The sequence below is a fragment of the Mauremys mutica genome, chromosome 12 (assembly GCF_020497125.1).
Source record: "Mauremys mutica isolate MM-2020 ecotype Southern chromosome 12, ASM2049712v1, whole genome shotgun sequence".
Classification (NCBI taxonomy): domain Eukaryota; kingdom Metazoa; phylum Chordata; order Testudines; family Geoemydidae; genus Mauremys; species Mauremys mutica.
Window position 1 is genome coordinate 63,425,933 of NC_059083.1, and position 18,577 is coordinate 63,444,509.

The 18,577-nt window shown below is 43.0% G+C and overlaps 1 protein-coding gene across 1 annotated transcript in view; it reads right to left on the bottom strand.

Annotated features, from left to right (window-relative positions):
- METRNL (meteorin like, glial cell differentiation regulator) overlaps positions 1-17,846 on the bottom strand; it is a 31,668-nt gene extending 13,822 nt beyond the window's left edge. Inside the window, exons 1-2 of the mRNA XM_044984027.1 lie at positions 17,473-17,846; positions 9,297-9,685 (exon numbers count right to left, since the gene is read on the bottom strand). Coding sequence (XP_044839962.1) covers positions 9,297-9,685; positions 17,473-17,588 — 505 coding nt within the window. The 5' untranslated portion in view covers positions 17,589-17,846. The remainder of the gene's footprint in view (positions 1-9,296; positions 9,686-17,472) is intronic.
- Between the last annotated feature and the right edge of the window lie 731 nt (positions 17,847-18,577).

An 18,577-nucleotide genomic window follows, 5' to 3' on the forward strand; every position in this document is an offset into this window, starting at 1 on the left:
TAGCAGATTAAAGCTCAAGAGGTTTTCTACACTGCAATTGATTAAAACCAGATCCCCACATGTGAAAACCTGGCCCACATTTTAGTAATCAGAGTTCCTTCCAGAGAGGGGGGGAAATGCAATCCCCCCCCCCTCCTTTCTTTTACTACAGCCTCAGGAATTAGCAAACTAAACAGTTTTGCAGAGCAAGCAAGGAGCATTATTAGAGACTGCCAAGCAACTCTGCTGGATCCCAAATCTGTTTGTGGGGCTATCTTCTGCTATATATAAAGGTCAGAGCAAACAGAACCCCAGCTGCCTGCATAATATACCTGATTGCTTATTGGTTTTGATTGCCCACTGAGTTGAGAAATAAGTTAAGTGCATTCATGGTGAGTTTAGCAAAAATAAGCTATTTTCTTCTACCCTCTCCCCCTGCAGCTGTGTATTTATCATTACAACTCTATTGTCACCTCCTCCGCTCACTGAAGAAGCAGACTGTATTGCACTGGCAACATCAAAGGGCAGCCACAGCTGTATACTACACTGGAGTACAGGGAGTAAAGAAGAAAGGGGATCCAGTACCAAATTCCCTATATATTACTCAGGAAACATGAAAGCAGGTAATGGGGTGAAGCATTCTATGGGACTTTGTTAATAAAAAATGTCACACAACCATCCTTTTTGAAACCCAGGGTCTCCCCTCCAAAGTTTTAAAGGTGTTGATGCAAACAACTTTCCATTTTCTACCTTTCACTCAGGCCCTGCGAGCCTTCCTCCGCACCGCCCAGTTTAAATAGTTTAAGACTGTATATGTTACCACTACTTTGGGGGAGATCAGTTCTCAGCAAGGGGTTCTTGTGCATTTAATACTTTGGGGGAGATCAGTTCTCAGCAAGGGGTTCTTGTGCATTCAATCTCACCATCTCTGCCAACTACTGCAAATTTGTCCCAGATTTCCAGAGAGTCACATAAATGGTTCAAACAAGTTTCTGGATTCTCAAATCTAATCCTATTGTAGCTTCCCTGCTTAGATGAGCATGTACTTTACAAATGACCAATCAAGCCAAACTAGATGCTTGCCAGTAACAACAGCTTCACTGCAGCTCACACTAAATCCTCCACCTTCCAATTTGTGTTTGACTTTTTTTTTTTTAAAGTATGTGGTATTGGATTTTGCTTCATTCTTTAGCCATTAATTTGCATCTGGCTGGTGGATCTCATCTTTTGGGCACAGGTAATAAAAACTAGTTTTATTTAAGAGTATGTCTGCGAAGGGGATGAGAAAAGGGAAGAAAGCACAATTTTGTTTTACTATTAACCTATTACTCTTATCAGAAAATCTGCCTCAAAAGCCTCACAGCTGGAGGCAGCTCACTCACAAGCAATTGTTTCTGGGTGTAGCCTTGGTTTGGCTTGAAATGCAGCTTTATTTGTTTGAAGCCCATTATGCAATCAAACAAATGACTAGTGGCTAATGAAGTGCTATGAAACATATTCCACAGCTTTGTGTGGACACAAATGGACCACAGCAAGTGGTTCTTTCTTCTTGGCAAAACTGAGGCTATGTCTACACTACCACTTATGTTGCTCAGAGATGTAGGGGGAGGGACCAAAAAACCACCCCTGAACGACATAAGTTTCACTGGCCTAAGTGGTAGTGTGCACAGCACTATGTCGGTGGAAGATGCTCTCCTGCCAACATAGCTAGCTACACGAGCGATCTTAGGGTGCCGCTGCATCAGTGCAGCTGTAAACTTGCTAGCGTAGACATGGCCTTAATCCCAGAGACAGAGAATTTTTTTAATGCTTCTATTCTGAGGGTTATTTAGTAAAAATTAACAGATCTGACAAACAGATGATTCTAGGAAGGAAGAAATAATAATAAAAAGAAAATAAATGATTGATTTACAATAGTGAATGCTTTGAAATTTGAATGATTTGAAGTGTTTGTAGGATTAAAGCCCAACAGAGCAATGTTGCTTCACCGCCAACTGCTAGGCAGTGAACAATGCAAAATGCACCTGCCCTTTTAGGCAATGAGAATCAGCAACACCACTAGTCCAAGAGGCAGAAGGCACGATTGCTCCCAAATATAGACCAGAGTCGGGGCTTGTCTACACTGGCACTTTACAGCGCTGCAACTTTCTCACTCAGGGGTGTGAAAAAACGCCCCCCTGGGCGCTGCAAGTTTCAGCGCTATAACCTGCCAGTATAAACAGTGCACCAGTGCTGGGAGCTTCGCCCCTCGCACTGGGAGCTACACCCCTCATGGAGGTGGGTATTTTAGAGTGCTGGGAGCGCTCTCTCCCAGCACTGTGCCGCAACTACACAAGCCACATTAAAGCGCTGCCGCAGCCAGTGACGATGTGCCCTAGGGCACTGCAGTAACTGAAGGCTATTAGCATTTTCATAATGCTGGGGTGGAAGGGTGACCCACTTCTAGTGTCTTCTTGTCCCCCTTATAGTGCTCAAGGGAGGCACAGGAAATAGCTGACTCGGAGTTAAGAAAGCTTCTAAATATTTGCACTGTACCAACACTTTCTACCAGCTCAAGCCAGTGAATTAACAGTTTACAGGAAGTAGCTGGATATTGTTTTCAATTAGAAAACTGGATTTATCCAATATTTTTAAAAAACATTTGAATGTTGCACCTCAGTTATCTATAAACATTCTCAGCTAGCTACCGGGCATTAATAAAGGGAACTCATAAAATGGGTAGCAGAACCTGCATTATAATGGACAGATGTCATCAAGATAAAGAACGTTTCTGTTAAAGTTTGACTTTGCTAGCACAGAACTCTTAGTCACATGAATATTTTCAGTGAACTCCAGCAATCAAGTTACAGGAACATAACATACAAACAAGCAGTGATCATACTGGCTCAAACCAATCATCCATCTAGTCAAGCATCCTGTCTTCCAACAGTGGCCAATGCCAGATGCTTCAGAAAGAATGAACAGAACAGGGCAATTATCAAGTGACCCATCCCGTTTTCCAGTCCCGGCATCTGGCAGCCAGAGATGTAGGAAACCCAGAGCATGGGGCTGCGTCCCTGTCTATTTTGGCTAATAGCCATTGATGGAGCTATCCTCCATGAACTTAACTAATTCTTTTTTCAACTAAGTTATACTTCTGGCCAACACAACATCCTATGGCAACGAGTGTCACAGGTTGACTGTGTGTTGTGTGAAGCAGTACTTCCTTTTGTTTGTTTTAAACCTGCTTCCCACTAATTTTATTGGGTAACCTCCCTTGGTGCTTGCGTTATGTGAAGTGGTAAACACTTCCTTATTCAAGTTTGACTATACAACTGACATTGGGCTAGATACCAATATAAGTGAGGTGCTTCTCAACATGCGTATGTGAATCCAAACCTGGTCCTTACTCGACAGCTGTAATAGCAACTTTTTTTCGGCTGAAAATACCTCAATTCCCCCCGCCCCCCAAAATATCCAAGATAAGTTCTATATATTTTATCACTGTAATTTCTTACTTTGGATTATTTACTAAAAATCAGAGTCCTGAGGAGTAAAATGTCCTAAATAGACCTCCGTGCTTTTGCAAACTGAATGTATTATGTTGTTATGGTAGAAAATTTAGTTTTACTACACTTAAAAACATTGACCAGCAATAGCAATGTCAGTTAGGAGCGTGGAGGGGGGAAAAAAGTCCTATGGCCTAACTGACACTGCTGCGCCAGCAAAAGCCTTAATGAAGTAGTTTTAACAGTCACAAAAATCTTTTTGCTGGCATAGGCTGCATCTCCATTAGGAAGCTTTGTCAGTATAGCTACACTGGAAAATCCTTTCTAACGTAGTCAAGGCATCTATTGTTGGGCTATCGATGCTGGAGCACCCACGGGGAAAAAAAATGGATGTTCAACACCCACCAGCCACCCGCAATTAGCTGCTCAGTGAGCCCAACTGATCCGCTTTTCGGCAGTGGGTGGGAGGCACTGCAGGGAGGGGATGGAGCAGGGGTGGGACTTTGGGGTAAGGGGAGGAGTGGGAGCGGGGCTCTGGGGCGGAGCAAGTCGGCGCCTGTGGCTATCGGGGTAAGTGTAAATATTAAAAGAATCTCATCTAACAACCCAAGCAAATGAGATTTCTCCTGCTTCTCAAAGGCCATTGGCCAGAACGTCACAGTGCATCAATTCTGCAGTTGAGCAAACAACCTTCTAAGAACATAGGACCTCATCCAAAGTCCATTAAAGTTAATGGAAGGACTCCCATTGACTTAACTGAGCTTTGGATCAGACTCAATCATCCCAATGTAAAATGGATGAAAATTGCGTATCTAGGGGCTCAAGGCAGCAATGCTGCTTCACTGCCAACTGCTAGTGAGCAAAAATGCATAATACATTTGCCCCTTTAGACTAGGAGAAACAGCAATACGCTCAGCTACTACTTGATGTATCTAGAGGAGAATGTATGAAACAAAGTCGCCAAACTTTAACAAACTACATAAGGGCCAACGTAACCTTTCTTGGGCATAGCTAATTTGCATCAGATGGAGCCACTTGTTGTAGCTAGCCTCCTCTTTAATAGTAAAACCTGCAGAGCTTACAGGTCCCAGTGTGTAATGATCCGTCTGGCCTGATCTAAACTATGGCCTCTCAACGCAAACTGGAGCATAGCACCGTGGGACCTGTAGTTTATGTAGACTGCATCCACATATTACAGACAATTGTGGGATGCATTGTTTAATAAGGTAGTCCACACTTTTAGTCAATTCTAAATTAGAAACTTGGGGTGGCCAATCTTGGAAAACCTGTTTTCCTCACTAGAAATGTGGGCTCAAATTCATCCCCGGCATAAATGCATTCAAGTCAGATGGATTTACACCATGGATGCATTTAGCCTCTTATGTGCCACTTTTTTCCATTAGTTAAAAGCTCTACGGTATTTTTACAAGTGGTCACATGATAAAAATCACTAAAACAATAAAGGCCATGCTATAAATCATCCAGTATTGAATTAATGTAATCTGGATTACAACATGTCTCTGTACAACATGGAGACTCTACAGCTCTCCAGAGCAGCCTTAGAAAATATGAATGAAGCTATCGCAGATTTACAGACAAGGAAAGGGTTGAACTCAGATTTAGGAAATCTTAAAGCACAATGTTTTTTGACTGCTTTAAGCATATTAAGAAGCCTGTTCAGAATCTACATTTTTCACTGCATTATTTGCTACATTCCAATTAAATGAGAAAGAATGACGGTAAACTAATAAAACTCTGGATCTTCTAATTAAATCACTGGCACCCTGCCAAGTACTGCTGATTTATTGATGCACCCTGCAATGTGAGGCTTCTGGGGGCACAATAGGTCACTAAAGTATTAAACAGATGACTTGTGCTCTTTAATCAGTGCTGGGATGCCAGGTTCGGAAGAGAGAATAAATTCAACGGCAGAGTACAATAATATCACCAGAAAACCACAACACTATGTAGGAAACAGTGTACAGAAATTTTAGACCACCTGATTTCATTAAATATTCTGGCTTGAGGAATGGAAAGTGCAGGATAACTGCACCTGGGTATTTGTCATTTAAGTCTTTTTTTGTTTTATTTTGTTATCGTTCTTAATCTTTTAAAATACACCGCTTAGTTTAAAGCGCCTGAAAGTGCACTGGCTGGGTCCAGGAAACGGGAAAGCTTCCCAGTACTGTTTTGCCAGTGCATCTCAGTCTTGATCTGAAATAGCTCCTCTAGTCACAGGCATTTCTTCAAGTAGATACTTTCCAACTACGTTGAACTCTGCCAGACTGCAACTAGCAGAAGATCAGATTCACTTTTCCATTTGCAACAGTCGCGCAATCAGAATCCAAGCATGTGCCAAAGTAACAAACAGTCCCTTCAGCTAGAAACAGTCCCTCAGATCAGGCTCTCAATTTATGTAAGGTAAATGCTCTGGTTGGGCCTTTTTTCTCAGCTGAAGAAACGGTAGTTGAGAAATCAACTGATTGCTTATTAGGTTTCTGTTTGACTGGAGATAAGTTTGCAATCCAGTTAGCAAGCATTCAATCAATGGTTTTATAGAAAAACAGAATCAGCTACAGAAGAATGGCTAGTCCAGGATCTGTCAAGATATTCAAGACATATTGATCCATTACAGGTGTAGGCAGCTACTTATTTGGCAACTCCACCAGACATATAGGTATTCACAAAATTTAAATCAGGTTTATTTGACTGTTGGCAGGAGCCACAGAGGGTGAACACATATGAGCAGAATGCCTCCAGGGGTTAGGGGTTCCAAAATCAGACAACAATAATTTAAAATATAACTTGACGATCACTTGAGTTTGATCTGAAGATTTTGTCATGGGATTAGCACCAAGGGAAAAAAGTTCTTCCAAATCACGCAGACACTTATTGGCCCATCTAATGCATGCACGCACATAGGCCATGTCTACACTAGCACTTCTGTCGGCAAAACTTTTGTCACTCGGGGTGTGAAAAACATCCCCCCTCCCTGAGCGACATTAGTTTTACCACCATAAGCGCTCGTGTGCACAGTGCTATGTCGTCAGGAGAAGCTATTGCCACTTGCTGAGCTGGTTTTATTATGTCAATGGAAGAGCTCTCTCCCATCGGCATAACACACCTACACAAGCCATCGTACAGCTGTGCCACTGTAAGCTTGTAAGTGTAGACATGGCCTAAAACACATACGTATCAGATTGTTCTGGAAAACAGCACTGGAATTCAACCAGTGGCTATCACAATTAAAGATGCAGTAGTCTTAGAAAAAGTGACTGTTAATATCCTTATAAAAGGAAAAGAATATGATCACATACAGTCACCGGTTTGGCTTCTGGAAAGCTCAAGATGAGATCAACTCCGAATTCCTAAATATCTCCAAGATTTTAACAAACAAAATATTTTTATTAAGAACTAATAGCACTAACATAGCTAATTCTCCAAAAATGTAGAAGTTTATGCATTTAGTATATTTGGTCCTGATTCTGCAGTTTACAATATGTGGGTGAACTGCTACTCATACAGGAAGCCCGACTTCACACAGATTCAGCAGTCTGATAGTGAATTGTAAATGGCAGGATCAGGGCAATTATTTTTCATGTTCTAACTTTGCGTACATGAAAAATTAGCTTAAAAAAAGGCATAAAATGTATGGAGTGGTTTGTTACAACTTTGATTATATTTCCCACACCCCCAATAAAGACAGAAACATTCTCAGATTCAGTGGTTTTTAAACACCAGATTTAAAGAGTATTTAGAGTTAATGTTTTCCACAGGGGGATTTTACTATGCAGTTAACATATGCTGTTTTCAGTATATCAGTCTTTGCAGAAGAGATCTTAATGGAAACAGCTCCTCTGTGTATATTTAAGTGACTACATTTGTATCACTTTTAGCAATCAAGACTCACTAGATAATTCTCTGTAGACACAATGAATCCTAGACATCCAGCTATAAAATTGCACAAGTAACATAATGAAATAAAAGCATCATTAATAAAATTGCGTTAACTTTTTTGGTTTTAATGGCAAATGCGCCACCTATCAGTTATTATGGGTGTTGCATGACTTATAAGCTTACTATACTATTAAGCTAACAATTCACTACATCATGAATAGAGTCATAAACTAACAGCTGTATTCAGAGATTCAATATGTGAACTGACATACAAATACTAGAATTACTTGACAGCATAGTAAGAATTTACACACAAAAGAAAAGCAGGAGTCTTTTCTTAGAGGGTTTTTTCCTATTTGGCATAAAATCACTGCAGAAATAAATTATAAATGCAATCTAAGAAATATGGAGAATAAGAAAATGTAAGATCATTAGCTATGCCACCACTTGTTAAGTGGTGTCCTTCACTGGGGGCACATGACACCAGTGCCTCAGAATCTGTACTGACTGCCTATTGCTCTCAGGGTTGAGTAAGTTTAAGATGAGAGTTTTAACTTGTAAAGCCCTAAGTGACTTGAGACCTGACTACTTCAGAGACACTACTCTTTTCCTATGATACTGCCATAGCAGAGATCAGTTTAAAAGAGAGGGGGCTACCGGCAGGTATTCCCCATGGAGGTCTTAACTTTGGAACTTACTTCCTCATTTGGTACAAAATAACCTATATCCGCGGTCCTCCAGGGTACACTGCAAATCTCATCTCATGGGTTTTAGAAGGACAGGGAGCTGCAATGAGTGGTCTCGGTGGCCAAGAAATACAGGACTGACTCCTAGTCCTATGCTGTAACAGCATTATAAAGGTGTTAAAGTGCCCCACCATCTCAGCGTGATTAACTCCCTGTAAATACAAAGACAATACGTACAGCTCCAACTGAGGAAGGAGTACCACTCCCCTTGTTTAAAAAAAAAAAGAGTAATTAGTTGTTTGTACTGTTGTTGTAGCCCAGTTGATCCTAGGATATTAGAGAGACAAGATGGGTGAGGTAATATCTTTTATTTAGTAGACCAACTTCTGTTGGTGAATGAGATAAGCTTCAAGTGTTCTGTGTAAGCTTGAAAACTTGTCTCTTTCACCAACAGAAGTTGATCCAATAAAAGATATTACCTCACCCACTTTCTGTCTCTGTAAAGCGTAATTAGGTCAGCAGAGTAGGAGTAGCTGCAGAAAGAAAACAAAACAAAACAAAAACAAGGCATTTCTCCTTGTTAAAATGTTTACTATTCAAAACATGCAGCACTGGAGTCAGTACAATAAAACAATAAAAGCTGGGAAATAGTGTTAAGCAAGAATCCTGGAGCCTGATTCTGACTCAGGCTGGCTTTAAATGGGTGTAACTTCATTGACTTTGTTTACCACTATGACCTGGGCTACATTTAAAATTTAGATTAACCTTGTTATGTCACTCAGGGTGTGAAAAATTCACACACCCCAAACATTATGTTAAATTGACCTAACCCCCCTCCCCAGTTTAGAGGCAGCTAAGTCAGAATTCTTCCATCGACCCAGCTGCCACTGCCAGTCAGATAGACGGATTAACTACAGGGATGGAAAAAACAATTCTGTCACAGTAGGAAGCATCTACACTACAGCTACAGTGGCAACACCACAGCTGTCCCACTGCAGTGCCCATAGTGTAGACGATATGTGAGGGGAGAATCAGTCACTCTGTGCTGTTCTGGGTCAGTTCTTTGGAATTCAATCCATGTTACTAGCTTTCACACAAAACTATTCTCCTACATAAAGAAGAATTTATTAGCATGCCCTAAAAGTGGATGAAATTCAGACCTTGATGTGTTCCCACTTATTAACTTTACCATCTGTTATATAACTAACACAGTATATGAAAATGCAGCCAACTGCTCAAAACTCACCAGAAACTGTGTGCAAATCAGATGCCGTCCCCTTGTTTATCAATTCATATTGGAATCCTGTAATTTTCCGGCTAATGTCCTGCTGAGGGGTAGCCTCAATAAACAAGCCCCCTTGATCATAACCAAAGCAATACACTTTATTGGGGCTGCGATCTCCATCTCGGACCAACAGTTTCAGTTCTCCAGTTTTTTCCAAATAAATATTTGCTCCTGCGGAGTCCTTGAAAGGCTTTATGCAAACAGTCAAGTGTTTGTAAGAGGCAGATAATGTATTGGGTCGCAGATTGACTATGAGTGCTCCTGTGGGATACATCCATTTTATTGATCCTTCAGAACAGCGGAGGTAGACCTGTTCAACATCCTTCTTGTGAGACTCATGAGTTAAGCCACTAGGGATAGAGAGAATAGGGAAATTAGATGAGTAGCAGAACTATTTAAACATTGGTCATAATCTCAGGTAAACAGATAAATCAGCAAAACTCTTTATAGCACTATCCATTGTCATGGTTGACAGAGATCATCTTGCGATCAAGATCGTGAAATGTGTTGATATTTTGGGATGGGCTTTAAAACAGCTCCAGACAAATCCATAGGAAGTTAAATCACAATTCAAAATGAATTCAGAATTAAACCTTAACTTTTTCCATTGCCTATGCAAAACACCCCACAACAAGAACTGCAGCAGAATCTAGTGACATTGGAAAGAGACAAAAGGTGACACAAAAAGGAGAACCTAGAGTTAATTTCCAGTGAAAGGTAAATAACAGACTAGTATCTCACTTGCTTGGGAGCAGGCAAAGCCTACTGTCTGATCTGAGGAGCCTCAACTGCCTGAATGGGGCCTAAACTAAGGACAGCCGTAAAAGGTATCTACCCTATGTTACTGATGTACAGTCACCTGGTCTTACTGGATATAGTGCACAATCCTGAAAACCCGTACACATGTGAGTAACTAAAGGGTTTGTAAGATATAGCCCACAATATGCAGTACATTTCCAAATTTTTCAGCATTCAAAATGGTTGCTAAGGAAGTGTGTGGTCTAGTGGGAAAAGCACTGGACGGGTAATCAGAAAATGTGGGTTCTAGTCCCAGCTCTGCCACTAACTTGCCATACAGATATGGGCAAGTCACTTCAACTCTGTGCCTGGGTTTCCCCTCCCATGCTCATAAACTGCCTCTCCCTCTGTGCTAAGCAGCCTATAAGCACAGTGGGCCCATGATCTTAGCTGGGGCCCCAAGGCTCTCCTCTAATAGAAATAATTAAAAGTTTGGCAGTGAGATTTAAGAACAAAAACCACCATCTGTGTTTAATAATGTTTATTCTAAGGCAGTACTGCATAGGCAGAAAAATACAGTGAACGATCCTGAATATGCAAGATCATGAAACATAGTAGAGATCTAGTATTGAAAAAAAAAGTTTAAGAGCTTCAGCTTTCCTGTAGAGTTTCCTCCTTGGACGCCTTAAAAAAGTCAATTTCTGCAGCACATTCCATGAGAGAATCTCAAGAGTATTTTACAAATATTAAGTAATTAAGCCTCACAACATCTCCATTTTATAGATGTGTAAACTGAGGCACAGAGACTTGTCCAAGGTCACTGGCAGAGTCAGACACAGAATTCATTTTAACATGGCATAAATTATAAACATGAAATTCTGGTCTCTCAACACATATCTCCAACACACATCTCCCTCTTCCCCACTTCTTCAGTATATTTAGGTACAGAACAAACTATGCTGGATTTAAACTCAGTCAGCATTTAGACAAGTTACGAGAAGCCATGTATAAAAAAGGAAAAAAACAAACCAACATATGGTTTGCATTTACTGTTGATGTGACTCATTATTGTTAGTGTCAATGTAACCCACTTGATAGAGGTTACACAAGGAAGCTCAGAAAAACTCAGTTTTAATAATACTGTCTGCAAACATGTGCTTTTGAATAATCTTGAAAGCCACATCAAGAGCACTAAGGATGGGGGAGAGTGACCAGTTCCTGACCTTTATTCTCTTGCCCTCAGACACACGGTAGTACTTGAGCAGCAAAGAATCCTGTGGCACCTTATAGACTAACAGACGTTTTGCAGCATGAGCTTTCGTGGGTGAATACCCACTTCTTCGGACTTCTTGCATCCGACGAAGTGGGTATTCACCCATGAAAGCTCATGCTGCAAAACGTCTGTTAGTCTATAAGGTGCCACAGGATTCTTTGCTGCTTTTACAGAACCAGACTAACACGGCTACCCCTCTGATACTTGGTAGTACTTGACATATTCAAGAAACAGAAGTTTCAATGGGATATCTCATATTGACTGCCTATTTACATCTTGTCCACAAAAATCAATTTTTCAATACTGGTTTTGTGTGATGACACTCAGCCAAAACCAGAAATGAAGAAGTTGGTCTTTTGGGCAGAAGGCTTATGCATCACAGAGATATCAAATAAACCCAGAAACTAAGACTTAGGTGAAGCATAGGACTTGTGCTGGTTCTCTGCACCGGGGTGAATTTCACCCTAGAAGGATACCGTTAAAACATATGGGGAAAGGTGAGGGGGCAGAAAAGGGAGCTCAAACACAATAAAACTGCTGCAGCTGCTGTAGGTGATCCCAATATTGAGACTGTGAATTTTTGCATGGCAAAAATTATATATATATATATATATACACACACATTCATGCTAATGTTCAAATGAAAGAAAATGGATTCCAAAATTCTTACAGGTAGCCAATTATATCCCACAGGCAACAAAGTGATGCTGTTAGACAGATACAGTGAGTACAGGGAGTGGGGCTGTCTGCCCTAAAGCACCTCTCATTGGCCACTGTTGGAAGACAGGATGCTGGGCTAGATGGACCATTGGTCTGACCCAGTATGGCCGTTCTTATGTATGGGTACCTGCTGTATACGTCAAGCTCTATTATAATGGAGGACTCAGAAACTGAGCAGATTTCAAAACCTGAGGTAAACCTGCAGAATATTAAAGACCTAGTCCAAATGAAATGGAACTTTTATAATACTGCCATCTATCACCATATTGAAAGTTTGTTCAATTTCATTTTTACTTCTCAGTACCCAGTAATAAACTGTCCTACAGGAACATAATGCAGAGGCCATAAAAGCTATTTTTAAGTTAACTTGAGGTTTTTATTTTTTAAATATATGACATAGCAAGAGGTCAGTTGTTTTATGGTTGTGTTGATGAATAAGGCATCCTCCCCCCCAGTTGTACTGTTTGTTCTAGGTGTAGGTCCTAATAAACAATACTTCCTCCTACAGATCCCAAGAGACATATGTTGAGCCACTGCACTTGTCTGCCTGATGTTTAGCCTTCCTGAAGTCTCAAAGGGCCATATAACTGCATGTCTTGAAAGATCCATTACTGCCATTTGTGAAACCAATTATATATGAGAATGCAACAGGCGATGTTTATAAGAAGAGAATGTGTCCACCATAGCTGTGGGAAAGCTGGCTGTAATAGGAGCACTTAGCTCTATAGGAGCCCCTGTAGCTCTCACAGCACTTTTAAAAATGGGAGAAAGCAACATTATCCCCATTTTACAGATGGGTAAACAGATGCCCAGAGAGGCAATGTTACTTGTCCAAGGTCACACAGCCAGTCCATGGAAGAATTGGACTGGACGGAGGTGTCTTTACTCCTAGGGTTTGTCTAAACAAACACTTATTTAGTGGCAAGCCAAGATATAAAAATGGACCTCACACAACCCTGCCATACATTGTATCTGCGAAGCATGCTGCAGCACACTAATTGTTCCCTAGTGCACTTTGAAATACCCCGCTTTGAAATGGGAGTAGATCAAAGCACGCTAGGGAACTGTTAGTGCGCAGCTGCAGGCTTCATGCAGACACTTAAAGCACAGCAGGTTAGTGTGGGGTAGATTTACATCCCCGCTTGTCAAAAACTAAATGTTCATGTAGAAAAGCCCACAGTCAGAGTTAAAGGCTACACTGGTTAGGTTTCAGTGGAATCAAAGCAGCACTTTTCACTCAAAGAAAATGGGATATCTTTAGAATAAACAAAATAATTATGAATTCTGATTGGACCACACCATGGTGTAGTTTCTAATTTCCTCAGGGGCTTGGGGTTCTCCATTAGGCCTTTTAAGACCTTGCTAAAGACACATGCAGTGTAAGTCAGAGGTCGGCAACCTCTGGCACACGGCTCACCAGGGTAAGCACCCTGGTGGGCCGGGACAGTTTGTTTACCTGCCACGTTGGCAGATTCGGCCGATCGTGGCTCCCACTGGCCACGGTTCGCCGTCCCAGGCCATTGAGGGTGATGGGAAGCCGTGGCCAGCACATCCCTCACCCGCGCTGCTTCCCGCCATCCCCAATGGCCTGGGATGGTGAACCGCGGCGAGTGGAGCTGCAGTCCGCCGAACCTGCTGACGCGGCAGGTAAACAAACTGGCCCAGCCCGCCAGGGTGCTTACCCGGGCGAGCTGCATGCCAGAGGTTGCCGACCCCTGGTGTAAGTAATCAGATCATACATTATGGCAAACTTTCCCTGGCAAATCTGAGATACTGAAAGAAATCATGGCTGAGATGTTCAAAGATGCTTAAGTTATATGGACCAGGCAATTTTCATTAATGGAAAATGGGTGTCCAAAACATTAAGTGTGTAATCTCACCAACTGCAAAAATGCCTTGACACATCAGGTCTGCTTACCTGCATCTGGCAATATCCTATAACTAGTCTGTAAGAAGAAGACTGAACCTCCAATGGCACTTAGACACAAAGATGATAGGCACCTTATAAATTGCTAATGTAGACAGACAGCTATAAAGACAACTAATTGATTGCAAAATGCTATACTTTAAACAAGGAATTCCTTCCTGACCCCAGGGAGCAAATAGCTTGTGCCTTTAAGCATGGGATTTGATTGCTCTGTCTAAAAAAAAAAGTTAGTTTCAGTATCTATTTATTCTTAAGAAGCAAAATCATTTTTATGGATAGAGTGGATGACACACAAACAGTACCCATAAAGTGACAATTAGATGATAATTGAAGGGTATCAGTCCCAGGGTCACTACCTCTTTTCAGAAGGTCTAAGAGGTCAGCTTGAATCAATATGCAATTGCCTTTGTCTCACCCTGAGCTCCAAATTAATTTGCATTCTGGATATAGTAGTGACACATAAGCTGCTCAATATGGGCAGTTCCACCTATTTTTAAGAAGTCAGCCCTTCTGCTCTTGTGCAACTGGAAGGATCACCAAGGATGTGTCATTTCCTTAATAAGCAAAAATGGGGCTGACCGGTGACAATGGGAAATTCCAAGCCCAGGTCACCAATTCAGCTCCAAACTCTCTGTAGCAAAGAATGACTCACATTTCTCTCAACTATCCCCTTTGGCTGGCAGTCAAAAAACTGAGTGGCTCAGGACAGAGTCATGTCCAACCCTGCCTTGTCAGTGGGAGGGTCACCAGCTCAGACAGGAGGAGGGCAAGAGCCCTAAAAGAACTAAACTGGATTTTTGTGTGTACACAGATGACATTGCCATCCATGTTCTAGGCCTCATTTATGCAAAGTTGAAATGCTCAGGATGGTGCAGTAGAGATGACAGGCTCTGCCCCCAAACTATAGACCCACAGAGCTATGTATGAAAAGCAGATTGTTAGGAATTTGCTACTGAAATTGACAAGCAGGGCTGCCCAGAAGATTCAGGGGGCCTGGGGCAAAGCAATTTCGGGAGCCCCTTCCATAAAAAAAGTTGCAATACTATAGAATGCTGTATTCTCATGGGGGCCCCTGCAGGGCCTGGGGCAAATTGCCCCACTTGCCGCCTCCCCCCCCCCACCCTCTGGGCAGCCCTGTTGACAGGGAACTGTAGGCTTTGTCCCATATCAGTTGTACATTGCAAACACACACACCCCCAACTGGATTTATAGTTCAACATTTTACCAATTGCCACGAGTCACTAGAAGTTCATAAATAGTTGCCAATTGTATGCATCTTTCAGATTGTACAGAATAATCTGGACCAAGAGTATATAGCATAATAAATCCACATTTCTCTGCTTTGAACAATCTCCATTCCAAAAGATCCTTCCATTTCAAGTTAAACTAAACTCTTATTTTAATCAATTCAGATTAAACAAACACATACAGTTATTACATTAACTGTATTACATTGGTACCCCATTAAAAACAGGTTTAGCCAAACCGAAAACCAAATATATGCTACATGTGTACTTAATTTAGCAACAATTTTGATTGTGAATATAAATGAGAGATTTTTTTAGATTATAAACAGTAGAAGAGGTTGCAAAACCATGAAGACACATTAAAGTTATTATAGAGGATTAAAGTTTAGGAGCCAAACATTTTGAGCGTTCAAGAGGTTTCACAACTAGGGTGATTAGAATAGTTATGGCAGCCAAAGAACAATTGCCTAGAATTTGCCTTAAATGACTTTGGTGTAATCCAGAGCTACTGCATTGAAGTTACTCCACCAGTGTAATTAAGAGCAGAATCTGGCCCAATACCTTTATATATCTGTGGGTCACTGTGGGTGACGCAGTGAGTTCCATACAGGGTGAAAACTGAATGAAGCTAGGTAAAGTGTTAATGGAAACACACAAAGCGCCTGATTCTCCTCTCACTTACACCAGTGTAACTCTATTGACTTTAGCAGAAATATCCCTGATTTCCACCAAAGTAAGTGGAGAATTGGGCCTAAAATCTTTATCCTATTACAAACTATTCAGATGCTTTAAAATAAACATGAAAAATAAACAAGGTAACCACCAACAATTAAAACAAAATATCTGAGCCAGACAATTCCTTAATTACCTCTGTGTGTGTGTATGGTATAAATAGGATAAAGATGGTATACACACACACAGTCAACTTTCACCACAAAAAGGACTTGCAGGTGTATTGCATTACAACAAAGTTAATGCCAAGTGTAGGAGGTCACCAGACATGAGTTACAAAACGGGTTATTTCGGTATTAGGTTGCACAGATGTGGAAGGTGTTGTGGTCAGTAGAAATACCCTTCCCATGCCTGCTAAGGCTACCTCCCCCTCATCTCCCCATGGCACGTCTTTGGTAATGCTGATAGTTACTCCTGGAATGTTAATCAACCCCCTCCTCTCTATCCCGCCTCAAAAAAAACAGACCAAAAGAGGGGAAAGATTTTTGCTACAACCAAATCCAGATTCCACATACACACAGATATCTGGCACAACTCCTTCCTCCTCCATCAGGGACAAAACTCCCATTGAAGTCAATGGAAGAAGGATCAGGGCCTCTACTCCGTAAAATTTCACACAAGACTATGGAGAGAGGCACCGAGAAAGTGACTGGGGACATGTAAATCCATTTTATAGCTCCACCTCACCATATCTGATCAAGACCTTCGTGCCTTTTAGTTTCAATATCAGACTGCTGACAAAACACAGATATTGAATGGCAGAGAGACGGGGGGTGGGGGTGAAGGTCCGAAAGGAGGACCCCTCCCCCCCAAAGAAATAGTGTAAATAAGGAATCGGTCCACTGAAATCAGAAAGTGACATGGGGCAAAACTGAGGCAAGGAAGGGAGAATCAAGCCCGAAAACGTAACCTTTGGCCTCGTAGCTCTTAAACAACTGCAGAGAGGCAGAGGCGTTCTATCGACACAGTAGGAATGAAAAATTATTTGGAGGGGGAGCCGAGGGGGATCTCATTAAAAGGAAAGACACTGTTCAAAATCAAGTTGTCCCTTTTCTCTCCTTCAGCCACGCGGGGGGGGGGGGGGGAAAGAGTAGAGAGGGTGAAATCCTGCCACAGAGGGAACAGAGCTATCCGGGGGGTAAAATCTGCTACGGTCGGGGGCTGCCAAATTGTGACGAGTTCAGCCAGCTTTAAAAAGCGGGGCAGACATCCCGCAAAGAGCCCCCCGCTCCCTCCCTCCCACGGATGCCGGAATGTTAAAGGCGAGCCGCACATTGCATGGCTGGGCTGGACACTGAGCTGCCCCGGAACAAACGGAGAAACTGAACGAAGCGCTTTAAGAATTTAATCCAAATCCGGGGGGGAGACGGCAGCGCTGGCTGTCTCCTTCCCCCGGAGCTCGGGACATGCCCCGCTGGGGCTCGGGACATGTCCCGCTCGGGCTCCTCCTCCTCTCCCCAAACGGCTGGCGGGGCAGGGGGGGGGTGGTTCGGTCCTTACCTCCCCTTCCAGTTGCACAGGTCGCTGGAGTACTGCCCGGCGCCCCCCCGGCACAGCAGCGCCAGCCCCAGCCCCAGGAGCAGCGGCAGCAGCCCGGGCGCTGGAGCGCTCAGCATGGTCCCTCGCAGCAGCCCCTCTGCTCTGACACGGCGCGATGCAACGGGAGGGCTGGAGGGGAGGAATCCGCGGCGTGCAAGGAGGCTTCCCTACATGGTGGGGCCAGAGGGGGGGATTGCACGGGCAGCCTGCCGCTGGGAAAGGAAGCGCAGATGCCGGCAGAGCTGCTACCCCGTGCCCATCCCGGCGGGCTGCTCCTCGCTCAGCCGCTCGGCTCCGCTCTGAAGTTTCCTTCCCCCAGCTCTCCAGACTCCCAGCTGAGGGGCGGGGAGCTGCCTCGCCTCCCGGAGCCACCCACAAAACTCGGCTCCTCCCGAACGGGGGCCTGCAGGCAAGAGCTGGCAAAACCCGGCACCGGATTCCTTCCCTCGCACACTCCTAGCACCGTTCGAGGCCTTGCAGCACATGCACCGGTCTAGTCCTCATTGTGTGGCGTCCTGGCCCCCCACAGTGCTACAGATGTGTTCCCTTCCCCTAATAGGGCACATGCCAGCCAAGGTAACCCTCCTTCAGTATCACATTCGCCCTCCTGTTGAAAAACCACAGGACAAAGAACAGCCACTGCAAAGGTATCAAAATACAACGCGTGTAAAGCATCACCTTCAGACCTCTGCCTACTGCTGCCCCTGCTCATCTCTTCCCTCATCTCCACTGGCACCCACCAGCATAAGCCTCATCACCCCGTCTTCCGTTCTGTCCATTCCCATCTCTGTCCTTGCTTTCATATTACCCATTCCCCCACACCTGGCATCGCCACCCCATTAATAAGAGCCTTTACTCTACTTAAATCCTTATGCCACACTCATCAACTGGTATTCAATGCTTGACATGGTCTGAAAAAAGTGGGGGTCTCTTTCATAATCTGGGAGCAGCAGTGGTGTAAAACAGCACTTAGCATGCACCCCTCAGTTACCCAATTTGATTTAAACAAAAGCATTGCTGTTGGGTCTGCAACCTCTTGCCCTGCCCCTCCCCTCCTCTCTTTAAA